The sequence below is a fragment of the Heptranchias perlo genome, chromosome 4 (assembly GCF_035084215.1).
Source record: "Heptranchias perlo isolate sHepPer1 chromosome 4, sHepPer1.hap1, whole genome shotgun sequence".
NCBI classification, from domain to species: Eukaryota; Metazoa; Chordata; class Chondrichthyes; order Hexanchiformes; family Hexanchidae; genus Heptranchias; species Heptranchias perlo.
Window position 1 is genome coordinate 130,767,014 of NC_090328.1, and position 27,250 is coordinate 130,794,263.

Genomic DNA, 27,250 nt, shown 5'->3' on the forward strand with positions numbered 1-27,250 from the left:
CATTAGCAGTTTTGCTTCAAATGTGATGGCAATGATAACTTGCCATTCTGTTTTTGTGCTTCCTTTTTAAACCTACCGTTGATGTTTATGTGGTTGCATTGCAATCTCTGTACTTTGGAAGTTCTGGTGGGATGGCATAATTAGTGGTTTGAAATGCAATTTGCTATAAATATCTATAATGTTGGAGTGTTTTGCGCTGATCCTTGGTTTTAACACTTTGGATACTGAATTTTCTTTTAAACCATGATCATGTTTTTGGTTATTTGATATGTCACACACAGTTGTTTTTTGTCAGCCGATTGTTGAACACTGAGTTTCCAAATCAAAACTCTTGAATGCGGGAATTCAATTATCGACTTACTTGCCACTTGCTGGGATATTTTATTAGGCACATAGTTGATCCCTCATGGTGTTGCATACGGGAAGTTCAGACCAAATGCAGCATTCAGGTCAAGCAGGGTTATGGAGGGTGGGGGATAAGTGGACCCAAATGCAGGTGGGAGAGAGGAAGGAAAGAAAAGGAGGGGAGTATGAGGAGGAGGGTGGAACAGGGAGAGAAAACATGGAAGAGGATTGGGAGGGGAAAAAATGAATTGGGAGGTGGACGGAGAGGGAAGAGGAGGAGCATTGTTAGGATTGACCATTGATACCACACTGAAGACAATAAGGACATCTTCCATTGTGTATTCTAGCCCAGTGCCAGGCTGAATGGGGCAACCTAACCCAAAACTAGGCATCCAAGGGGCACAGTGGGCCATCAACGACGGCAGAATTGTATGCTACCACAGTCTGTAGCTTCATGACCTGGCACATCCCTCGCTCCTTGATCCTCGATCACTATCAGTTTATGAGCAGGACTGTAGACAGGTGTGTTAGGGGCAGCACCAGACACACCTTGGAATGAGCTACCAACCTAGAAAAGTTGAAAGATGGTTACTTGCACACTATACACTGATGGCAGCAGGCCATAGCAAATCTCTGTAGCCATACCACGTCCATTGGTGGTGAGCAACTAGGCAACTGGCTGGAGGAGAAAGTTTGATGAACATTCCCATCGTTGACCATGGTGGAGCCCAGCATGTGAGTGCAAGCGATGAGGCTGAAGTGTTTGTAAGCATCTTCAGTCAAAAGTGCCGAGTGGACAATCCTATTCTACTTCCTCCTCAGAATACCTCTTACGATGCCAGTGTCCAGCAAAATCTGTTCACTTTGTGACCTTAAGATGTAGTTTAGTTCACAGCATAAAGCAAAGGCTGTGGGCCCTGGCATTGTCCTTTCAGTAGTGTTGAAAACCTATTCACCGGAGCTAGCCACCACTGAGCCAAGCTATTCCAGTACAGCTATGACATTGGCATCCACCTGGCAATGTGGAAGATTGCCCAAGTATGTCTTGTCCACAAAAAGCAGGTTAAATCTAACCAGGACAGTTCGCACCCTATCATCCTGTTCTTAATCATCTGTTAAGATATGGAAGGAGTCATCAATAATGCCTTGATTCTTGGGGAAGGGGGTTGGAAGGAAAGAGTGCCTCTGTGAGTTGGAGAGGGAGAGTACTTTTGTCAGCTGTAGGGGTTGAAAAGGGGGAAAGGAGTTAGAGGAGAGAAGATCTCTGAAGAGGGAGAGTGACTGATGAGTTAGCTTTTGGGGAACTGATGCTCTGGTTGGAATGGTGGCTGTGGACAAATAAAGTGCGAACTTATTTTTTTCAATAATTATTTTAGATTAAAAATCTAGCCATTGTGACGTCAACAACAACTTGCATTTATATAGTGCCTCTAACATAGTAAAACGTCCCAAGGTGCTTCACAGGAGTGATTATTGAACAAAATTTGACACCGAGCCACATAAGGAGATATTAGGACAGGTGATCAAAAGCATGGTCAAAGAGGTAGATTTTGAAGAGTGTCTTAAAGGAGGAGAGAGAGACAGAGAGGTTTAGGGCCCAGGCAGCTGCAGGCACGGCCGCCAATGGTGAAGCGAAGAAAATTGGAGATGAGCAAGAGGCCAGATTTGGAGGAGTGTAGAGATCTCGGAAGGTTATAGGGCTAGAGTGAGATAACAGAGATGGGGAGGGGCGAGGCCATGGAGGGATTTGAAAACAAGGATGAAAGTTTTAAAATCGAGGCATTGTCGGACTGGGTACCAACGTAGGTCAGTGAGCACAGAGGTGATGGGTGAACGGGATTTGGTGTGAGTTAGGATACGGGCAGCAGAGTTTTGGATGAGCTCGAGTTTACGGAGGGTGTAAGGTGGGAGGCTGGCCCGTTACAGCATTGGGATAGTTGAGTCTAGAGTTAACAAAGGCATGGATGAGGGTTTCAGAGAGCAGATGAGCTGAGGCAGGGGCGGAGACCGGTGATTCTATGCAGGTGGAAGGTGACTATCTTGGTGATGCAGAGGATGTAGGGGCGGAAGCTCAGCTCAGGGTCAAATAGGATGCCACGGGTGGCAAATAGTCTGGTTCAGCCTCAGACAGTGGCCAGGAAGAGGGATGGAGTTGGTGGCAGGGACGGAAGACAATGGCTTCGATCTTCCCAGTATTTAAATTGGAGAAAATTTCTGCTCATCCAATACTGGATGTTGGACAAGCAGTGAGAAAAATCAGAGGCAGTGGAGGGGTCGAGAGAGATGGTGGTGAGATAAAGCCGGGTGTCGTCAGCTTACATGTGGAACCTGACGTGTTTTTGGATGATATCGCCAAGGGGCAGCATGTAGATGAGAAATAAGAGGAGACCAAGGATAGATCCTTAGAGGACTCCAGAGGTAATGGTGCGGGAGCAGGAAGAGAAGCCTTCACAGGTGATTCTCTGGCTATGACTGGAACCAGCTGAGGGCAGCTGGACAACGGAAGAGAGGCGTTGGATGCGGATGGTGTGGTCAACCATGTCAAAGGTTGAGGAGGGATAGTTTATCACTGTCACAGTCACATAGGATGTCATTTGTGACTTTGATAAGGGCCGTTTCAGTGCTGTGGCAGGGGCGGTAACCCGATTGGAGGGATTCAAACACGGCGTTGCAGGAAAGATGGGCATGGATTTGGGAGGCGACAACACGTTCAAGGACTTTGGAGAGGAAAGGGAGGTTGGAGATGGGCGGTAGTTTGCACGGTCAGAGGGGTCAAGGGTAAGTTTTTTGAGAAGGGGGATGATGACGGCAGATTTGAAGGGGAGGGGGTCAGTACCTGAGGAGAGGAAACCATTAACGATATCAGCTAACATGGGGGCCAGGAAGGCAAGTTGGGTGGCCAGCAGTTTGGTGGGAATAGGATCAAGGAAGCAGGAGGTGGATCTTGTGGACAACGTGAGCTCGGAGAGGGCATGAGGGGAGGTAGGAGAGAAACTGTCCAGGCTGGGGCAGGGGGTAATCTTGGGGGATGTTTGGCTTGGTGAGTTAGGAGAAGGGAGGGAAGTGGTAGAGGCAGCTGAACGGATGGTCTCAATCTTAGTGGCAAAGACGTCCATGAGCTCCTCGCACTTGTTGGTGAAGGTGGAGAGGACAGGGGGTTTAAGAAGACTGTTCGTAACCATAATCCAATATTTTGAATGTAACCTAAGAGCATGGGGAATAGCATTTAGAAAGAGTATGTATAGTTCTAAATTTGATACCTGCTGCCTGTTACCTAACTTACTGTGAACTGATGGTTTTTTTGTCATTATTCTTTTAGTTTTGATATTTAGTGAGTTGGAAGCTGTGTACGTTTTATGACACTCAACACTAAATTTCGATCTCCATTATAGTCTTTTTGATTTTAAACTTTCAATTGATCAATGACGTGTGTCTGTCTGTAATTTAAAATTTTATATATGGGAATTTTCTATTTGAGGTACCAGATTTCTGCCATGCCCAAGTGCATGTTGATAAAGATATGTCTGCGAGAAATGAAGGTTGAAGCAAAAAAGCAGAAGAGTTTGAAAATTCTTCCTTTTTATTGCAATAATATTGTCTGTATATACTTCTGACACTTTAACTCCATTTTGAAAAAGTTCTACAATCTCAAAAGTTTTTCTTGCAGTGGGACTGCTCAGTTTAAAGATGTTTGTGTATCAATATTTTCTGGTCATATAGATGTTTAATAATACAAAACTGCCTTCATCTTTGACTTAAAGGTGCTGTAAACAATGGGATACCTAGTAGACTTGAAAAAGGCTGAGCTCAGTTTTTGTACACGGCAGTAGTTGCGTCTGATTCCATTGAACTAGTTACCAAAGCTGGTATTCGCATTTGGCAGAAGCAGTAAAAAGTATGCGCTTGTTTGGTAGCAGTAAACCATTCTTACTACATATAAGAATAGGGATCCAGGGAGAGGGCCACAGTACACTCTAAAATATCACATACTTTTGGACATGCTTCAAAACTGTTAAGGTGTTATCTGTTGATTCTGAGGGACAGTATCATTTGGAGTATCACCTTACCATTCTGAGGGATAGTAGATTTTTCAGATTGGACTGAGATATTTTCACTAGTCTATGGCCTATCTCTTTTTCCCTGCTTCCAGAAATATTTCTATTACCCTATTTCCTGTTAATAAGTTTAATAAACAAATTAGGTTCTTCAGGTTGAATTCATTCATTTTGCTTTAAAACAAAAATATTTTTATTTGCCATATTCTGTTGCAGTGTTCACAGTTTATTTGCTGCCAGTGATATCCCTTAGTTTTCCAACATAATTAATTTTCTTGCATCTGATTTGGGGCTGTACTACTGCAATGAAAAAGCACCGAAAATTGATGAAATTAATTAGTCACGTAGACCATTTATGCTTTAGTACTAAACTTGGAAATCTTATTTGGTGACTTTTTTCTTCCGTATAATATTACACACAGTTTTCTTCCATATTATTTTACCGTAGCTTCACATAATACAACAAGAGCATTCATGCTGTGAAGAAGAGATTTTTCCATTTGTTTCTAGACTTTCCTAGCTAGAGCAAATGGTGGCAAGAAGCATCAAAGAATGCTGATTTTGTGCATTAATAAATCATTTCACTTTGAACACATCAGTAGTTTATTGGTAAAATAAAAGCCTTATCTTTCTGAGGTCACAAGTTTTGAATCATCCAGAACCAGTTGCTTTTGCAAAGAAATCTTATCAGCACTTCTCTGACCAAGTTTAGTAAAGTAGCCTGAGAACTGGAGCTATTAGATTAATCTTCTACTCTTGGTATTTTCTGTGGCTTTCAATCAGTTTTTCCACTTCCAATAAATTGACTTCCATGTTTATTTTCCTAATTTGATTGTATGAGATCATTGTTGCGTGCTGTTCATCATACCATTCCAAAGTACGATCACACAGAAGTTATGTCTTTTGTCTTGATTCCATCTCAAATGTTCTGTCCGATCTCAAATATGTAGTGTTTAACAACCTTGGTTATGATCTCTAAAATGAGTTGGGTTTTTTTTGATTGTGGTTTTACACCATGGAAGTTTTAAAAAAAAAATGATACTACACAGACCAAGAGGAACAAAAATGAATGGATAATGGAACACAAAGTAAAGAAAACTTGATTAGATAAGAACATAAGAAATAGAAATAGGAGCAGGAGTAGGCCATACAGCCCCTTGAGCCTGCTCCGCCATTCAATAAGATCATGGCTGATCTTCTACCACAACTTCGCTTTCCTGCCCTATCCCCAAATCCCTTGATTCCCTTAGTGTCCAAATATCCATTGATCTCAGTCTTGAAGCTACTCAACTACTGAGCATCCACAGCACTCTGGGGTAGAGAATTCCAAAGATTCATAACCCTCTGAGTGAAGAAATTTTTCCTCATCTTAGTCTCATAGTCGGCCATTTAGAACCATCACAGGATGCATTGCAGCAACTTGCCAAGGCTTCTTTGACAGCACTTCCCAAACCCGCGACCTCTACCACCTAGAAGGACAAGGGCAGGCAGGCACATGGGAACAACACCACCTGCACGTTCCCCTCCAAGTCTCACACCATCCCGACTTGGAAATATATCGCTGTTCCTTCATCATTGCTGGATCAAAATCCTGGAACTCTCTACCTAACAGCACTGTGGGAGAACCTTCACCACACGGACTGCAGCGGTTCAAGAAGGCAGCTCACCACCACTTTCTCGAGCAATTAGGGATGGGCAATAAATGCTGGTCTTGCCAACGACACCCACATCCCATGAATGAATTAAAAATAAAAAATCACTTGGGACTATGACCCCTCGTTCTAGACTCTCCAGCCAGGGGAAACAGCTTTCAGCATCTATCCTGACAAGCCCTCTAAGAATTTTATACAATTTCAATGAAGACCACCTCTCATTCTTCTAAACTCCAGAGAATATAGGCCCATTCTACTCAATCTCTCCTCAAAGGACAACCCTCTCATCCCAGGAATCAATCTAGTGAACCTTTGTTGCACTGCCGCTAAGGCAAGTATATCCTTCCTTAGGTAAGGAGACCAAAACTCTGTACAGTACTCCAGGTGTGGTCTCACCAGAGCCCTATATAATTGCAGCAAGATTTCCTTTCTCTTGTACTCCAACCCCCTTGCAATAAAGGCTAACATACCATTTGCCTTCCCAATTGCTTGCTGTACCTGTATGTTAACTTCCTGTGATTCATGTACAAGGACACCCAAATCCCTCTGACTACCAATATTTCTTAGTGTCTCACCTTTTAAAAAATATTCTGATTTTCTATTCTTCCTACCAAAGTGGCTAATTTCACATTTCCCCACTTTATACTCAATCTGCCACCTTCTCGCCCACTCACTTAACCTGTCCATATCCCTTTGCAGCCTCTTTGTGTTCTCCTCACAGCTTACTTTCCCAACTAGCTTTGTATCATCAGCAAACTTGGATACATTACACTCTGTCCCCTCATCTAAGTCATTGATAGATTGTAAACAGTTGAGGCCTTGCGGCACCCCACTAGTTACAACTTGCCAACCCGAAAATGACCCGTTTATTCCTACTTTCTGTTTTCTCTCTTAACCAATTCTCAGTCCACGCTAATATATTACCCCCAATCCCATGAGCCCTAATATTATGTAATAACCTCTTCTGTGGCATCTTATTGAATGCCTTATGAAAATCGAAATATACTACATCTACTGGTTCCCCCTTATCCATCCTGCTAGTTACATCCTCAAAAAAACTCTAATAGATTTGTCAATCCTGATTTCCCTTTCATAAAACCGTGTTGACTCTACCTAATCATATTATGATTTTCTAAGTGCCCTGTTACTATGTCCTTAATAATAGATTCTAGCATTTTCCCTACTACTGATGTCAGCTAACTGGTCTATTGTTCCTAGTTTTCTCTCTCCCTCCATTCTTGAGTAGCAGGGTTATATTTGCTACCTTCCAATCCATGGGGACCATTGTAGAATGTAGGGAATTCTGGAAGATCAAAACCAATGCATCCACTATCTCTGCAGCCATCTCTTTTTAAAACCCTAGGATTTAGCTAATCAGGTCCAGGGAATTTGTTGACTTTAAACCCATTAATTTCTCCAGTACTTTTTCTTCACTAATTTTAATTACTTTAAGTGCCTCACCATTACTAGACCCTTGGTTCCCCAATATTTCTGGTATGGTTTTTGTGTCTTCTACAGTGAAGACAGATTTGTTTCACATCTGTGCCTTTTCCTTATTCCCCATTATAATTTCTCCTATCTCTACCTTTTAAGGGACCTATGTTTACTTTTGCTAATCTCTTCCTTTTTATATACTTGTAGAAGCTCTTACAATCTGTTTTTATATTTCTTGCTAGTTTACTCTCTTATTCAATTTTCTCCCTCCGTCAATTTCTTGGTCGTCCTTTGCTGATTTCTAATACACTCCCAATCCTCAGCCTTGCTGCTTTTTTTGGCAACATTGTAAGCCTCTTCTTTTAATCTAATACTATCCTTAACTTCTCCAGTTAGCCATGGTTGGATCATTTTTCCCGAGGAATTTTTATTCGTTGTGAATTATGAATTATCTCTTTAAATGTTTGCCATTGCTTATCTACTGTCATATCTTTTAATCTAATTTCCCAATCCATCTTAACCAAATCACCCCTCATACCTATGTAATTGGGTTTGTTTAAAATTAAGACCCTAATTTTGGACTTAACTACATCACTCTCAGTATTTCATACTATCATATTATAATCACTCGTCCCCATAGGAACCCTAACTATAAGTTTACTAATTAATCCTGTCTCATTACATAATACTAGATCTACAATAACCTGTTGCCTAGTTGGTTCCTCGACATACTGTACTAGAAAACTATCTCGAGTCCATTCCATGAACTCGTCCTCCAAACTTCTTTTGCCAATTTGGTTTGCCCAGTCTATATGAAGATTAAAGTCCCCCACAATTATTGCATTAAAATGCTCCTCTAATTTCCTGATTTATACTCTGTCCAACAGTATAACTACTGTTAGGGGGCATGTAAACTACTCCCACCAGCGATTTCTGCCCCTTGTTCTTAGCTCCACCCATACTGATTCTACATTCTGATTTTCTGAGCTAAGATCCTTTCTCACTACTGCCTTTATCTCATCCTTTATTATCAGGGCGACCCCCCCCCCCCCCCCCACACCACCCCGCGCTCCCCTCCTTTTCCATTTTGCCTGTCTTTTTTTCTAAAAGTCAAGCACCCTGGAATATTTAGTTCCCAACCTTGGTCATCCTGCAACCACGTCTCATCATTGGCTACTAGATCAAACCCATTTATCTCTTTTTGTGCCATTAATTCATCTATTTTGTTACGAATGCTTCGTGCATTCAGATATGGCGCCTTTAATTTTAACTTTTTACTATTTTTCCCTGATGTGACCTTAATCGCTAATGCCCTATTACCTTTGTTAAACTCTCTGTCCCTTCCTGATGCACTCTGCTTGTTTTTACCCAAATCGCTATACTGCCCTACAGCCTTGACTTTTCTCTTTAAACTTACAAAGAGAGAATTTAATTTATTTTGACAGTGACGAGTACAAGCTATGGAAAGGTATTTCAATGTTTGCTCAATTCAGAAACTTTGATTATAGAGAATTGCAGTATCCAGCACCCTAAATGAAATTTTAGATATTTTGCATTGGAGTTAGATTAAAGGATTCGCCACAAAAGTTCTATCATTCTCCTACTCTGCATGCTTGGAGCATTGCAGGAGAGCTTGGCAGCATGTTATCGATTTTTTTTTGAATAATACACCATTCCTCTGCCAATTTTCATTGTCAGATAGAATCATTGTAGAATCTTGACCTACTTTTTGCTACAAAGAATTTTTGACTAGATTAGTGATTGACCTGACACCGCCCTTTTAAAAACGTAACCAAACAATATAGAGGTTAGTGTTTATTTGATCATTTGTCATTGTACTTGTTTAGTCTGATTTGATCTGCTGTTCAAGTCAAGCGTCAAATCTGTAGAATCAGGAAAGTCAGAGTACGAAGTGTCGACTTTGAAGTGTGGAAGGACTGTGAAGCCAAGGCAGTTTTTTTTTTAGCAAAAAGGTTATCCTTTACGGTTAAAACCTTTAGAGTGACTGCAGTCTTCTGGAAAAACATCCCATTTTGTCACAAAGCATGGTACTCTGTCACCATCTTTCATGGTTCTGTACTAGTATGACTTTTTAAGTAAACAAACACAGTAGCGGTATAAAACATAGTATAACCTTTTTAATACGATATGCATTATTCATGGATCCTTTTTATTTTAAAATGCAGATCTGCAGTATATGGGTAGAATTGTTCTGTGAAGTTCATTTTTTTTTACTGCTGTGGAGAAATTACTCATGTAACTGACGAAAAGCACACTAGGTATTCTAAAGAAATAAATGAATAAAACATACTGCTGGAATAATTGTCAGGATGTTGTACATTTCATAGAAGTATCATTTGTACATTCACTGTTAGAAGTCCAAAGACACTTTTTAGGCACATTATTTGTAGCACAAAAGGTAGTCTGCTCACATTTTGCCTGTTAATATGCATGTCATTTTATTGTAGTCGACCATTATCGATCATATAAATATGTAAAAGTACTGAGGCTGAACCAGAACAACTTCCTGAAGGAGTGATCTCCCATTTTTGAACACCTGTCTGCAACAAGTCACAGCATGACCATTACCCTCCACACCAACTCAGCAGGAGGGCAAGAGAGGCAGAGTCAACAATCTGTTCACAAAATATTTCCTAACCTTGCCCCCTTCCCACCCCCAAGGCAACCACAATACAAATTGACGCAGGTTGCCAGGTTCAGGCACATGCCACTTATTGCTTTACACCATACACTAAACTGCCATGTATAGCATATTCTGTATTGATATTGGAATGCAATGTGTATGCCATACATGATCTACCTTGACACATCACTACTGTAAAACAGCTGCAGATTTTTTTAAATTGAAAAACAAAATGTAGTTTGGGGACCAGACTGCATCTGTGTTGCTTCCTTGTGGGTTTTAATTGGAGCAACGAAACCCCACTGGGGAAAATTGCAAGGGTACCATAACTGGGAAAAGGAAGTCAAAGCTACAAAATTATAAAGCTCCCAAGATGCCATTTTTCTCTCCATCATTATGTGAGCTATGAACTATCATAAAACAGCTGTATTTTTTCAGCAACTTGCATCATGCGGGAATTCATGTATAAATAGGGAAGCCAACAATTGCCTGAGGGAGTTCAAGAACCTTGAGGGCCAAATCCTAGAGCAGCATTAAGTCATGGAGTTGGCAGTGGACATTGAATACTTGCTGCATGAGCAACAGTGATAAATGCTTAAGAAATGGAAACAGGATGAACTGTTACCTCTTTTTGTCAGATATTCATGATTATAATACATACATGACCCTTACTATTTTCAAAATAAAAATGTTGCAGTGATTCAGTGATGCAACCAGATGGTTTACTCCAGTTTACATGCTTAAGACAAAAAAAAATCTGGCACAAACGAGCATATCCTCTGTTTGGAAAGATTATGCTGTTGATAACACTGTAGGTAGTAATGTAATATTTGATTATGGGGCAGAATTCTACAGGAAAATATATTTTCTCTTATTAAACTGGCTGGTCACAACTTCATCTCTGTGCTTCATTTTCAGTCTTGTATACAGAAATATAAACTTGTAATGGAGATATGACCAATTTTAAAGAATTTTGAATAGCTCCTTTATGTAACAAGTTTATATTATAGCAGTATGCCCATTTGTGCTTTTTTTAAAAAAAAACATTTCCTCCACACATTTATTTCTACACTCTAGTTACCAATCGCTCTCAGCATATTCAAGCAGTAGGTTTGTGGGATTCACTGCCCAACTTTGTAAATGGGAATCTGTTTACTGTTCATCTGAATAGATGATTTTAATATCTTGCCACCAATTAAATACCACTGTCTAGCCAATGCACGTATCATGCTTCTAAAACCTCCATGCATTGCAGTCACATGTTATATTTGTTATTCGGCACTGCTCCCTTATAGAGCTCTTGGAGGCTAATTCTGAAAACAGAGTGATTGGTACAGTTATGATGGCTACTGTGGACTCCAGAAAGGAAAGATTTTATAGGTTGTTCGAGGTGAGGGTGAGTTTGGAAACATCATGTTAGTTTGAGGCCCAAAATTGGGAATGACTGTGAGCTGGATCTGTAGGTCAGCATGTTTTGTGTCGTTATGCTATTTGTGTCACAGTATTAACATACTGACTTGTCTTGCTCACCATTTGAAGCTCTTTGGAATGTTTACATGCACTACAATTGACAAGCTCTGATGTTCCAAACCACAAGAGTAGTATTTGATCGAATAAGGCAGTTGTCACAATTTTAAGCATATTAGAATCTAAATTTTCAGGTTTTTTTTTAAGTGACACACTTAGATTTAGAGGGCATCAAAATATGTTTGGAAATGTGATTTCTGCAATAGCTTTTATGGTATGATATGCAAGAAATATGAATGTGGAAATGAGGACAAGCTAGTTAATTCATCAAACTTGCTTCATTATCAGTGGCCTGTTTCAGGATCTGACCTGACCAATTTATTTTATTTCCCCCCCTAATATCAACCCATATCTCTCTACTCTGAGCACCGATGAGATGTGAATTTTAATGCATGGGCCTGATGTACCCCTTATTCATTCCAGTACTTACTATAGGGCCTTGCCAAAACAGTTCTCATAAACCAAATTTTACTCTTCTATTGAGTCTGCTCCATCTACTTTCGATAGATGCAGTACCTCTTTTTCTTTTTGTGTGCTGATTTGCCAATAACACAGAAAATTTTTGAAGGTTATTTTTAGTGAAGCAGCTATAAGTACAATACTTTGTCTCCAGACTGTTAACAAATTGCCTATTCCTCACTGCAGCCCACTTTGGGTTGCTACACTTGCACATCTCTCCTTACTTGGACAGTTAACTTGCAAGAGCTCCTGTCAAGCGATCACAAAGATAGCAGACTGATTACTTCTGTCCTTCAGGAACTTGGTTTCCTCAGTGCCTTTGAAAAATTGCCTGTTCTTAACTTTCTCTGGGAACTGCCTCCATACAACAAAAACAACTTGGATTTATACATCCGACAAAAATTTACACCGAGCCAAAGAAGGAGGGTGACTAAAAGCTTGGTCGGAGGTAGGTTTTAAGAAGGGCCTCAAGGGAGGAGATAGAGGTGAGGAGGATTATGAAGGGAATTTCAGAGCTTAGGGCCTAGACATCTCATGGCATGGCCACCAATGATGGGGCAAAGGGAGTGGAGGACGCAGAGTTCTCAGAGGATTTTCGGGCTGGAGGAGATTACAGTAATAGGGAGGGAGAAGTCCATGGAGGGATTTGAATATAATAAGAATTTTAAATTTGAGGCAGTGGAAGCCAATGTAGGTCAGCGGGCACAAGGGTGATCAGGACTTGATACAGACAAAGTTTGGGATACCTGCGGACTGCTCTGTTACATTGAAGAGCTTTTATATTGCACTGTATTTTAAGTAAAAATAGACTCCTTAAGAAGAATGTGCATGTATGTGCCCAGAATTCTAAAACAACTGCAGTGAAAAACTTGAACTTTGCAGTTTGTTTGTTGCTCTGGGGAAGTAGACAGGAAGAGAAAGAGTAACACTTTTTAAACATGCAGCTGAAATGAAAAAGAATACCTTTGGAACATAATTTAAAATGAAAGTTAAAGTGATCGGAGGCTCTTTCCTTCTAATAAATATATTTTTTTTACTAATTCTTTCTCCTTTATGGAAGTTTGGCTATTGCCTTTGCTTGTAAAGGCGCTAGGAATGCACCGTAAAGTCAAAGGAAGAACTTTTAAAGAGAACAGTGTTGAGCTTTGAGCACTAAATGCCAGTTTTAGCTTTCATTAAAATCAACTTTTTTGTACGCTGCTATCTGTAAAAGTTACTTGATCATATAAAGTTGCCAAGTAAGTTTTTTTTTGTAACTTCGAATGATCATTCACTTGTTTCCTTAGTTTTAATTGTGTGGGAAAGAACATCCTGTATCTGATTGCCACCAGCTCGCAGCACTTGTGAGACATTTAAAATGAATGTTCTATTACCTCAGAAGGGCTGAATTAATTGACTAAGAATTTATTTTTCAGGGTGAGTTTAAACAACGGGCAAGAAATTGCTGCAATGGCATATCTTGCGACGAGCAACGTTAATTAAACTTTTTAACTTTCACCGTTCAGATCGCACTATATTCGTGCCACAAATTGCTGGAACGTTGAAGCGATAATGGCTCAGCGATGTCCATATCGCAACTGGGACTTCATGAACATTGTGGACAATGATCTATCGCCTTAACCAATGAAAGAAAAGGATAGAGAAAGAAGCTGAGTGAACGACTGAGAAGGAAAAAGGATGAATTAGAGTCAAATTAGATACAGAAAGAGAAATAAACAGTGGGGAAAGAAAGAGTGAATTGAGAAAGAAAAAAAAGAGACAAAGGAAAAGTAAGAAAAAGAATTAAAAAGAACAAGCAGAAGAGGAGGATATTGTAACCCAGTTGTGTTTGGGAATTGTTGTATTGGTCCTTGAGCAGTTAATGAGTGAATGGCAGGGTAGATGTGCGAAATGTACAAACATTCTTGACCCATGAAGTATAGAACCAGCAGCCCAGTCCATTATGATCAGGAACAGTGGAACTGCTTTCTTAGGATCATAGGAATTGCCAGATGAGAAAAGACCAAGGTCCATCTAGTTTGCCTTCTACCGTTCTGGTAGTCACATAATATAATGGTGATGGAGTTGTTGACTGATCATAGCAATCAATCTCTATTGATTACCCTACAACAGACCCAGAAACATGAGGAAAACCCCAGTGGCGGAGAGCTTTGAGACACACAGTTCCTAAGTCACCTTTTTCCTCCCATGCATGCTACACTCACCATGTCATATCTCAAATTGCTCATACACTGTACCCCAAAATTATCTTCTGAAAGAAATCTTATCTAATTTGCATTTGAGTGTCAAAACAGCTTTGCATCCTGAAAATTATTGCCTACTGACACAAGAGTGTGGTTGGCAAGACTGGCACAAAAATACTGCCAAGGCAGATGGAAAAAGTTTTAAAAAACCTATAGCAGCAATTCACTACTTGCGGGAGTGAGACTCCACAGTTTCATTGTTCCTAGTCTGGGCCCCCAAGGTTTCCTAGTCTGGACCTCCAAGGTTGAGTGTCATGTTAGGACCATAAATCAAGTCATTAACAGGGTCCATAAGGCATGAATCACCAGCCGTAAATTGCTGCGGCGAGATTAATTTGCATTAACGGCGTAAATCCAACAATTTCATGACATGCAATTAATTTCAATGGGGAGGCTTGTGGCAAGGTTGCAATTTTTTCTGTTTTTTTGAGGCAAACGACGGAGCAGTGCAGATTGTCCAGCAATTTGTAGAGAATCAGAACTCATGGCATATCTCTTCTGCCACAAATTGCTGGGTTTTTTACGAACTAATAATGGTGAGCGCCATTAATTCACCATTATTTTTTCAGCAATTTCTGGCCCAAAAAATTCATTTTTGGTGTTGAATGGATATAGTTCCTGACTTCAGTTACTATACTTCAAAAAAAAATGGGAGTGGAACATTTGTTTGAGATTAATGACAAAATATATATCAAATGAGTGGGGGTAAATTTTGCCATAAAAATTAATTACACATCTGATTTAAATGTTTAGCAATTTTTCATGTGCGGAACATACCAAGACACTGGCTTCAGTCTTCCCAATATTTAGTTGGAGGAAATTTTTGCTCATCCAGTGTCGGACAAGCAGTGTGACAAATCAGAGGCTGTGGAGGGGTCGAGAAAGGTAGTGGTGAGGTAGAGCTCGGTGTCATCAGGGTACACATGGAACCTGAAGTGTTTTCGGATGATGTCGCTGAGGGACAGCATGTAGATAAGAAATAGGAGGGGCTAAGGATAGATCCTTGGGGGTCTCCAGAGGTAACGGTGCGGGAGTGGGAAGAGAAGCCATTGTAGGTGATTCTCTGGCTACGACTGGATAGATAAGAATGGAACCAGGCAAGCACAGTCCCACCCAGCGGGACGACATTGGAGAGCATGGTGTGGTCAACCATGTCAAAAGCTACAGACAGGTCGAGAAGGATGAGGAGGGATAGTTTACCATGGTCACAGTCACATAGGACGTCATTTGTGACTTTGACGAGGGCTGTTTCAGTACTGTGGCAGGGAAGGAAACCTGCCACCCTACCTGGTCTGGCCGACATGCGACTCCAGTCCCACAATATATGATTGACTCTTAATGCCAACAGGGCAACTAGGAATGGGCAATAAATACTGCCTTGCCAGTGTCATCCACGTCGTAAGAACAAATAAAACTAAAATCTATAATTAAATAAGAGAAGCCATCCACAAATTCAATGTTTTGATTAAGGACAAGCAGGTTAACATGAGGATTTATCCTATGGTTTTCCTAAGTTACTAATTACTGAAGTACAGTAATGTGTGTGCATGTATACGTTAAATATGGCACACTCCAGATGTCCCACTTTGTTGCAAGCGCAAAACAGTCTTAAAATGCCTGGAACTTCTGAGCTGCAGCTTGAAATTAATGAGTGCATTTCCAATCTGCAAAATTCCCTCAACAAACAACAATTGAATTGATCTTGGGCATGTATATTTAGGACAATTAGATTTTGTGGCTTGAAAGGCATGGCCAGCTTGCACACAGCTCTACCTTAGCAGCAGAATAATAGTGTGGTATAGATCTTTTGTCATTCTTAACCTTCTTAATCATTCATTGTGCTATGAGTGATATTACAGGAAATCCACTAATTGGGCATAAATATTTAGTCAAAAACAAAATACAGCGGATGCTGGAAATCTGAAATAAAAACAGAAAATGCTGGAAATACTCAGCGAGTGAGGCAGCATCTGTGGAGAAAGAAACCGAGTTAATGTTTCAGGTTGATGACCCTTGATCAGAGGGTATAAATATTTAATACTAGAAATGTAGAGAACTAAAAAATGTTTTGCTAGTATTAAAGAATAACAGTTGTGCTTTTAATGTAGGAATGTGTCTACTGTTCAAGTGGTTATAATATAATTATATGTTGTCAGGACTGATTATTTTTGGATATGGTGTAAAATTATTATAGATTGGTAGTTATACACTGCATTCACATTTCTGGATTTTTTGTTTTTATTTCTACAGATTAGTCTTTTATTCAAAATGTTGCATACTAATAGAACATTGAAGTGTGTTTCAAAACTGTGCTCTGTAATTAATATTTCATGTGCACAATATCAAATTGTGTGTTTAAAAACTTCAGTGGAAAGCCTTTCAGGTTGACTCACCATAAATCAAAATAGGCAAAAAAAACAAACAGAGGAGGTTGTAGAGAAACGGATTAGTAAACTATTTCTAATTGGCATTACAGTCTGCATTCAGTAGCTCGGTGCAAACTGATCAAATTCACAAACTCTACCAAACTGGATGGGAGTTGGGTGGAACTGTGACCTACAAAATAATTTGGATAAACTATAAGTGGACAATCCGGTGCCAAATGAAATTGGGTTTGGAAAAGTGCAAAGGATTGAACATACGGAAAAAAATACTCCCAAGAATGCTGTTGAAATAGCTACGGCTGAAGTTGTGACGTGGGCTTTGGCAGTCTGTGCCCTTAACGTGTCCAGTTACCAAGGATCAGCCATCAACAAATTAAATAGAATGCTGAACTATATAGCCAAATCAGCAGAGTACAAAGTTATGCTAACACTGTACAGCACTCCATTCAGATAACAGGCTGGATTTTGCTGTGAAAGTAACGGCGAGGCTAACAGCGCTCACCGTTATTTATGTGCAAATCGAATAGTAACTTACGGCGATCGCACAACGTGCGCAGTCAAACTCGGAAATCCGGAAGTTGCTGTGTTAGATAAGACCCTCCTCCATATGCTGCACGGAAACGACATCTGGCCGGCTGGCTCTTCGTTCAAATGAGTGGAACAGCGTGAAGTTCCTGCACTGACCTGGTAGATATGAACTAATCGTGCCAAAAAAACGTATTTCACGTCTAAGCATCCTTTTAATAGTGTGGTAAATCTTAATGACAGCCAAACAACCACTTGGCACTGAAAATTAACTTTTACAAGTGTGGAGTCTCATTCTTTCAGGTTTTAGTTGTTGGACATTTTTTAAAAAAAAGTGTTCTTTACATTTTTTTTTTACTTTTTCTTTGTTTCTCTTATCTCTGTCTCTTATTTCAATAATTCTTACCCTCTCTCTATTTCACTTTCTGTACCTGATTGGACGTTGAATTCACTATTCTAACTTAGACTTCCTGGTTCTGATTGTGCTGCTCATTAATGATGCTTCAATCTGATTGGTTAAGGGGATACACAGTTGCTTGCCCTGTTCACACAGGTCCCAGATGCCCGGGAGAGGGCGTCGTGCTGGATTTAGGGCCCCATGAGAAGACTTGCCATGCAAAAGCCCATAAAAGTCTACGGGCAAATGCAAGTCTAACAAATGGCTGGTGCAGTTTGTTCGCCACTCATGGCAAAATCCGGCCCAACGGGTTGAATACAGTGTGCAGTTTTGGTGATTGAGGCATTCAAGTTCTGGTGGCACAGAGAAGCGCCATGAAATTGATCTCTGGCATCAGAATAGTGAGTTATAACTGAAGATTAGCGAAACTGGGGCTTTTCAGCAATGAGTGGAGGCAATTGTGATATGACTTAATAGTGGTATACTGTGTAGAAAAGATAAATCCAGAACACTACTTTAAAGTAAACCATGGCTGGTTCAAAATAGTGACAGGAAATTTCGGACAGATGTCGGGAAGTTCTTCAAAGTAAGAACGATCAACATGTAGAATGGACTTCTGGGTAGAAGAGTGGAAGCAAAACCTCTGGAACCATTTAATAAATAGATGGATGTTGTGATGGAATTGTGGATTCCATTCTGGATGGATGAGCTGGGAATGACCAAATGGCTTCATTATCCTGTGACCTTCTAAAAGGCTGTTATTAAATCCTATTAAGAATTGACTTTGTGGATTAATACAAGATGGGAACAAAGAACCACCTTTGCATGGTATTAGACCTTTTCAATCCATCACTGTCTCTGTAGGAGTAGGATAGCCATTTGTGAATCTTGATGTGCATATTGTATGAGTAAGTCAGTACAATAGAAAACAGTTAAATGAATAATGATTTTGCCAAGTAATTTTATTCACTAAACCATTCTATTCTGTTATCAATTTTAACTGTTGTATCAGGTTTAGAAAGAAGCTAATCATGGAATACAAACTGGATTGCAATTACAGTACTGTAAAAACGGTCTCACAGCTGTTATGGATAACTGAATGTATTTATGTCATTTGCTTCATTACAATATACACATGGCAGTGCAGCACAATTTTTTTAAAAGGACAAAATACCTTTTTAGAAAAAAATTTTAAAAACAGATTAATCGCATGTAGTGTTTGTGCGCTGCAAAAACATAGCTACATTATAACCATCTCAAAACTTGAGCATTCGCACCCGATGAGGTGGTTTTCACACCTAAACAAAACCTCTGGGCATATTGATTGCCAAAAGTGCTTGAGACCTAGGACTTAATGAGATGAAAAAGACTCTGAAGCCTCACTGAATTGGTTACTCGGTGATTTTCACACCTTGACAAAAACGCTTGTTTTAAAAAAAAGCTTAACACATTGATTGGCAAAAATGGCTTAACATGTTTTCTTTAGCGAGGTAGGGCAATGCTTAAATGAATAAACCCAGACTTTTGCAATTCATTTAACAGACAGCTATCGTTGGAAAAGATAGAAAAGTGCATGGAGATATTATTCTCTCAACTGTTTTATTCTTTTATCAGTTAATTTAAGTGGGCGTTACTGCAGTAGGTATCCACTGCTAGATATAAATGGCTCTCATAAAAATAAAGAACATTGGAAATTACTCCTCGATTTCAATATCTAGCCAATGCAAGCTGGGTTGCCTTTTCTCTGTATTGTGTTGTAAATTCTGCTGATTCTGTTGAAAAAATAATATACTCCTTACAAGTATAAATTTAAAAAATAAAAGTTGCCTATAATTTTGCCAATCAGATAAACAGCATGCCTGATACAGATGGAACTTGGTTTAGTTTATTTTCTGAAAGTAAGAGCTTCCACTTAGTCTCCACTGGGCTCTTCAAATGCTTCTGTGAGTTAGTCACTGAGAAGTGTGCAAGAACTCCAGGGCTAACTGTCACACGTTAACTCTATCCCTACTTATGGGAAAGCACCTGGCCTTTGGCTGCTCCTCACAGTGGCACAAACTCATAGACTACCACTCTAGATCTATCACACGACATCATAATAGTTTTCAGAAGTGTTGTGCTACTTTTTAAATCACCAGCTTCCATTTCATTTTATTCTACATATAGAATCGAGAGGGCAGACGCATTTAATAATTTCTTGGATTTATGATACCTTTTTGAAGCAGCAATTGGAAAAAGATGATTTTTTTTTGCTTTTACGTTATGTATTTGTTTAGTTTGTTTGAAGGTTTTTCTGAAGTCTCCTATTTGTATATAGTTCCATAAAAACATCTTTCATAAAGCCATTGAAAAATGAAGCTGTATTAAATCCTTTTAGAATTTCATTCATGTTCTCATGTAACACTTGCATTAGCCCAAGGTAACTAGTATCTTTAGCAAGCATCACTTTCATCATCTGTATGGCTCAGTAACACACTATGCAGTGCATCTGCAAAATGAGCTGTTGTAGAAGAAACAGCAAGCAATTTTTTTGTGTTTCCTTTATTAATTCAGTGCGTGTTGTTAGTGAGAAAACTGCACCTGTTCTGAATATTACATGCCATGCTCACATCCTTGACTTGAGGCCTTTATACTGATGTACGGATTTAAAATTCTAGATTCTGTTGTGTAATAAAACCAAGAAGTTAAAAGTAGAAGTTAAAGATACCAGTTTTTATTGTGGATTTTAAGCAATACGTTTTAGTTTTAAGTGTTTGGCAAATCTTCATATTTGTTTTTTTTTTCTAGTTTTCTTCCCTGGTCTCACAGATGGCTTTTGCTCTGAGGGCACTGGCAACATTTTGTCACCATATCCAAATGATTTTTCTTTGTGTGACCTGAGACCATGACCATGGCACATGTACTATGTGACATTGGAAAATATCACAGCCAAAGCGGATTCTATCCTCATCTGTTGTTCACACACATGCACTTTCCACCAAAAATCATCAGATAATGAAAAGAAACAGAATCCTGACTGACCATTTTTCCCCCCACCCCTCCTGACCCTGGGTTTTGAGGCTAATTCCAGTACACAACTGCTGCTCTGACAGTTAACTCCACTAGACTGGGATGATATCTTGGACCTTCCTCATCCATATCATAGTATTCTTACAAACTGAACCATTGGGGAACAGTCAATTTTCATGTGATTAGAATATAAATTGCATTATTTTATCATGATGAAAATGATGCACAAAAATTATATATTTTTAAAATGAAGACAATGCCTCTTTCATAGCTGTTAAAACTAGATTAATTATTCTCTCACATCTTCCTGCAGCAAGATTAATTCAAACTTTGTTGCATGATTTGTGCATATTTTTTGTTATGAAGAAATTACTATATTCTTCAAAAAAAGTAATTGTCTAAACGGAACAATTATTTTGAAATCTGATCCCAGTGCAGCCAAGGGCTCAGTGATTGTATCAAGTGTCTGACTTCAAAACGCAGCATTGTGGGATGTAAAAGAAAAAAAACTGCAAATGTTGTAATAAAAAGCAGAATATATTGGAAATTCATAGTATTTGAAAAGATAGGTTATTGTTTCTGATGTAGACCAGTCATCAGAATTGGACCCTTTTTATTAGGACTAAATGAAAATAAGGCAGAAGGGAGAACCGGTAAAAGTCCAGAGTTGGGTATGGTGACTCCTGTTGCAGAGAGGCAGTTAATGGGTTTAATAGCCTCCAAATAGGTTTCTGAAAAGCTGGAACAGGATTTAAAAACTGGTAGATGTTATACCAAGATCATTGTGCAAGATTTGTTTAGGCTTTACAGCCTGGATACATAGAGACCAGCTATGAAGGTAGGAATTCATCCAGTGGGAACATTTGCACTTCAGGGATGGGTTTGGAGAGCTAGAGGAGTAGATGTTGAAAGTCCCACCTTGAGGCCTAACATGACTGAAAACAACAGTGTCACGGTCAACCATATTTCAAATTCATTGGGGGAATTGCCACATAAATGCAGTATCAGTTACTACCCTCTGGTGACTCATTGCTCATTAATACTGGCTGGCTACATCTTTTCTTGAGCTTATCTGCTTGCTGGTCAGTACCAGTGACGTTTCCTCTTGTGCTAATTGACACCGGAGAATAAAAGTCCAGGGTTTCAGCCAGGACAATTGATGCAGTTGATCAGCTTCCCAAGAAGATTTTAACTCTTCCATGTCTCCTACACCTAGGAAGCACACTGTAGTGATCAGTATGAGTGGCTTCTTGTGGATACTATTGTCTGTGATTTAGCCTGGAACCCCCTTTGATACCATAAATAATACCCTCCATGAAAGTTTTCCAAGTGAGTAGGGCCATCTTTCCCTTAAGACATTTAGTCAAACCCTACAAATCTCTCCTCAGACAAATGGTCCCTTTTTTTTAAAAAAAAAGGCATGCTTGCAAGGGGGTAGAGCTGGATTGTACACTTGGTTTGCAGTACTATACTTTTACCTCAGGGTATTTCGTTTCAAATCGGATTTGATAGGGATGAAATTTCATTGCTTCCCCTAGGGTTGTATAAGAAATTACTTCAATTCTGTTAAACACTCCTAAAGAAAGTGGATCAACAGCATAAAGCTGGTTACAAATTGGCATTAGATTGGTAATCTCGCTTAGAATGGCTTCAGGATGGCTGTTGTTAAAAAAAAAATAAAGTTGTCACACTATCTCAGTAAGAGATAGTTGTGTGAGGCTGAGATTAGTGCATGTTGTTGGCAGAGTACGAGCGAGGTCTGCTCTGCAACTAATCTTTGCTATACTTGTTTTGTAACTGCTTAATTATGACACTGGGTAAAACTGGCTTAATTATGACCATGTTCCGCACTGATATCTCAATGAACACAAAACAATCACCAAAATGAAGAAACAGGACATGCTTGCAAACATATACTTATCCTGGTTGTCTGTCCATAAGATTTGATGTGTACCTCAATCAGTATTTGGATTGAAAATGATTTCCTTCAATGCAAACAGAAAATGCTGGAAACGTGCAGCTAGTCTATCAGAAGGAAAAATGGGTTCATGTATTGGGTGTAGACCCTGAACCTGATTTGCTTTTATCGTTGTCTTTTTCGAAATTGACAAATCCTGAACTGTTGAGCCTTGTATTAGCAATAATTGTGTTAGAGTGTGAATTCCAGACATTATGTTTGAATGTTTATCATTTAATTATTTGAACAGTGACTTTGGTCGTTAGACTTTTGGTTCATCTTGGTTGACCTGAATAAAGCCTGGGTTTTTTTGTACCTGTTGATTGACAATGATGTGTGGCATCACAAGTTAGAGATCTTATTAGATTTTAAACAAACTTTAAAGTGTGCAATTTTAGTGTCATTTCTGCAATCAGTGTTAAGTGATTTTAGGTGGACATCAGTCCAGAATTAACAGTAAAACCCAGGATACTAGCAAAGTCACTGAAACTGTGTAAGACCTCCAGGAGGCTGTCTCATGCCGAATTCAGTTTGTATGGATTGTGGTATAACTTTGGCCTAAGTGACTTCCTCATCACGCATTAGATTAGTGAAAATAAATTGACAAAGTGGAACATTCTACTTATGCCTACATGATTACTAACTTGGAGAAGTAAATGTGAAATATTCTGCTGGGAGCAGTAGTTTGCCAAAAAAAATATCACTTTTTGAGATGCATAACTCTGTAACCTTTTGAGTTGATGATTATGTGGAGACAGATTTTTAGGTGAATTACCATGATCAAACTATGATTTATTTTATTTACATAACTTATTCAGCAATTTTAAGTCAAAATATTTTATACAAATATAATGTAGCAAAACCGAATTGATTTCAATAAACTTGCCACATAAAGACAGGTAGAATAATTGAATATTTGAATTTGAACCTTTTCTTAAAAAGTCAGGATATTTTTGTCTGAAAATATCTTACATGTCGTTTTAAAAAGAAGTTATCGTTCCAATTTTTGTTTGTAATTTTCATGTTTCGAGATTAATCATTTGATTTGTGTGTATGTATAATAATATGCAGTACTAATCATTCTCTTTTGGTATGTTCAGCGATATTCATTTTCCTTTAATAAATGACCATTAGTTAATTTGTTGGATTTATTCCAAAATCTGTTGAGACTTCATGTTCAACAGAGAGGGCAGTGATCTCTTTAAACAGTTCATTAAGCAACAATTTGTCATCCTTTTGTAGTGGTGTGAACAAAAGCTGTAAAGGAATTTTGTTTAAAAGATTTGGGGGGGTCGGGGAGCGTTTGAGATTTTTGGTGTTGGATCGCGGGGGTATGATCGTGGGTAGGTGGGGGGAAGTAGGACATCACAGGTGGGGAAGAGTCGGCCATGGTGAGGGGAGTCAAACATCAGTGGGGTGAGGCTGGTCCAATACGGGGGTCCCATCGCGGGGTGTTTACAAAGGTAAGCATGGTGGGTCAGGGGGAAGCACTTCTACTCCTCCTGGCCCACAGGCAGTGCAATACAGGCACTTACCTCATGGATCTGACCATTCTCAGCTCCTTTCATCTGCCGGCGCCCAGTGTGCAGGTGTTAAAAATAAAATTGAGTTAAAATGTAGGCGCACAGCCTCCGTTAAAATATTTTGAGACCGACCCACCTCCTGAGAGGGGGTTGGTCGCCCGACCCACCTCCATTAAAAGTGGGCGGGTTGGAGGAGTGTTTCAGTTTTTTATTTTTAACTCTCCACCCATGCTGGGGGGTTAAAATTACCCCCTATGTGTCTTTAGCATCTTTTACCAGACATAAACTGCAGTAACATAATTGCTTAATATTATTGATCCTGGCTTTCTAAGTGAGATAACTCAACAGAATTAATGACAAAAATGCAACAGCGGGGTAGCTTTAATGTGCAAAGTGGTCTTTCATCAATGTAGTAAAACCCATGATGCATTTCCTGAAGGCAGAGCGAGAGGCATTCATCTTAATTCTTTTACATTAAGTAGCGTAAAGTAATGTATTATGAATTGTTTGTGGCAGCAATTCTTCTATTAAAATGGATTTAAAATCCCTTTGATGCTATTTATAACTAGATTTGTTATGTATAAACCTTACAGCCTTAGCTTTTGCTTCTGTTCCTATATACTTTTTCAATTGTACTTTTCATAAAAATATATTCTTTGGTATGAATTGCCCACAGCTGAAGCTCAAAGCTCAGTTGTATATTTTCATGTAATATTTTAACAATCTTCTGCACACTAATGTAGATGTGTATTTCAAACACAAATTTACACAGAAAATACTTATAATTTCCAAATTCTTTCTGCATTTTAGATGGAAAGAAATCTAATAAATCCTGTGTGCAGATTTTTCTTTATAATTGATCTTGTCAAATAAACGTGATAGTGCCCAGGTTATTTGGTCGTGTTTTTCCCCCCATGTTCAGTAGGAAGACCATAATGTGTAACTTTGTGAGTCTTAAAATCAGTGGCCAAACTTTTGAATTCTCGAGGAAGACATTGCACATCTGCATGTGCAGCTGGATGCACAGGAGCAGGTAGATATCACATTATGATAGGCTTTTGTAAATGTCATACTCTTTAATATATAAAATTGGATTACGTAGGCGGAGAGTGTTTGTAAAGTCCACTGTCACCGTATTGACTGCACTTGAGCCCTGAAATTTGCAGCAGTTCCACCATTGGCAGCTGTGCCTACAGCTGCCTAGGTCTCTCACTCTAGAATTCACTTCCTTAACCTCTCTGCTTCTTCACCTACCTCTCCTTTTAGGAACTGCCTGAAAAACCACCTCTTTGACTAAGGTTTTGGTCACCCCTCCTAATATCGCCTTCTTTGGCTCGATATTTATTTGTTCCTTATGCTTCTGCGAAGCACCTCTGGATGTTTTTGTATGTTAAATCTGATAAATAAATACATGTTCTTGTTAACCCAAAAATCAGAGGCTTACTTATTCTAGTAATCTAATTTGTTTGAGAATTTTTGGTTTTAAGAAATCTGGAAATAAAAAGCTGGTATCAGTGAAAGTCACCATGAAGCTGTGAGATTGTCATAAAAACCTAACTGGTTTACTAATGTCTTTTAGGGAAGGAAACATGTCATCCTTTCCCAGTCTGACCTATGTGATTCCAGTCTCATCAATGGGGTTGACTTTTAACTGCCATGCTGAAGTGGCCTAGCAAGCCACTCCGTTGTCTCAAACTGCTATAGCGGATCAAGGAGGAGCAATTTGGTTGTGCAATAAGTGACGCCCATGTCCCGAATTGAATTTAAAAAAAATGTAGGCAGTAGATGTCGTGCATAGAAATTTTTCTAATGTGAATTGCAAGTGCTTGTTTTTGTGTAGTTTATCAACATTTTTTCAATTCCAGTATTTTTTTTTTGTCTTCAGTGTACCTGCCGGAAAGACATGGTCAAGATATCGATGGATATCTTTGTAGAAAAATTTCAGCCAAGCAGGTACACACTCTGGAAACAAGGAAAGGACGTTCAAACTATTGATCACACAAAACCCACTCCCGAATCAACTCCTGAGCTGGAGACTTGGCAGAAACGAAGAAAAGCAAATCAAAGGAAGTCTGGAATGTCTATGAAAAGGTAATCTATTCAATTCATGATTAATCCAGATATATGCAGCATGAGTTAGTTACGTTGTTGATGTGCTTCAAAGTTAGTTAATTTGCTGGGTCTTAGTTCATACTAAGATAAGCAGAACTCAGATGTTTGCAAAAGTGGCTAACTAATCTTGTCATTACCCAAATGTACCTTGAATGAACTTTGTTTCTTAGATGTGCAAGTATTTTAAGTAGTGGGTCATTGTAATGTAAACATTAAATATGCAATTTGAAAATACTCATTGCCTACCATTAATGTTGGAAACCTTGATTAAAAATACTTGTTACGAAATAACTGTTCTCAAAACATTATGGAATTCATTGCCTTCGATTTTATTTTGATATGGCAATGCCAGTATAAATGAATAGGTACAATTCAGGATCAGTTGGTTGGGGAAATTGTTTATAAGGATACAGATAACTTTATCCAAGACAGTTCCAACCTGACAGTCATATCTTCTGCAGTTTCTATCAGTTCAGAACTCGATCTAAAAAGGTAAAAACTCTAGAAGATGAAACAGCATTCAGCGAACCTGTGGCTAAAGGAACAACTGCAACCGAAACAACATTTACAGATGTTATCAATTGCAAAGAAGAACCCAGTGGGGGAGCGCAGAAAGAAGGCTCGAGCAATAGAGAAGTAATGAGCACTGGAGAAGAAAGTATCGAGGAAATCCAGCTGGATCAGAACCTGTTGGATAAAGTTCAGTCACCAGGTGAGATATAGACTGATTTATGTCCATAAATCTTCAGTGGACAGTTAGTTGTGATATCAAGTTAACTGTTTCATTGTGCCTTTCTTTATTAGTTAAGCTACAGGAATGTTCTGAATGTGACATTCATTCTCACTGGGTCAATGAATAATTGTATTCTATAGCGCAGCACTGAGCTATAAAGTCCCCGGTTTGATTATTGCTATGTGCTGTGTTTACCCCATCTCAGTTGGAGTGGTACAGTTGACATTAGTGTTGCTTAGCCCAGGAGAAGA

The 27,250-nt window shown here is 39.2% G+C and overlaps 1 protein-coding gene across 6 annotated transcripts in view; it reads left to right on the forward strand.

Annotated features, from left to right (window-relative positions):
* Window positions 1–27,250, forward strand: part of LOC137321285 (lysine-specific demethylase 4C-like) — a 408,143-nt gene that overhangs the window by 148,448 nt on the left and 232,445 nt on the right. For all 6 annotated transcript variants that reach the window (XM_067983644.1, XM_067983641.1, XM_067983643.1 and 3 more), the window contains 2 exons: window positions 26,040–26,245; window positions 26,728–26,978. In XM_067983644.1, coding sequence (XP_067839745.1) covers window positions 26,040–26,245; window positions 26,728–26,978 — 457 coding nt within the window. The remainder of the gene's footprint in view (window positions 1–26,039; window positions 26,246–26,727; window positions 26,979–27,250) is intronic.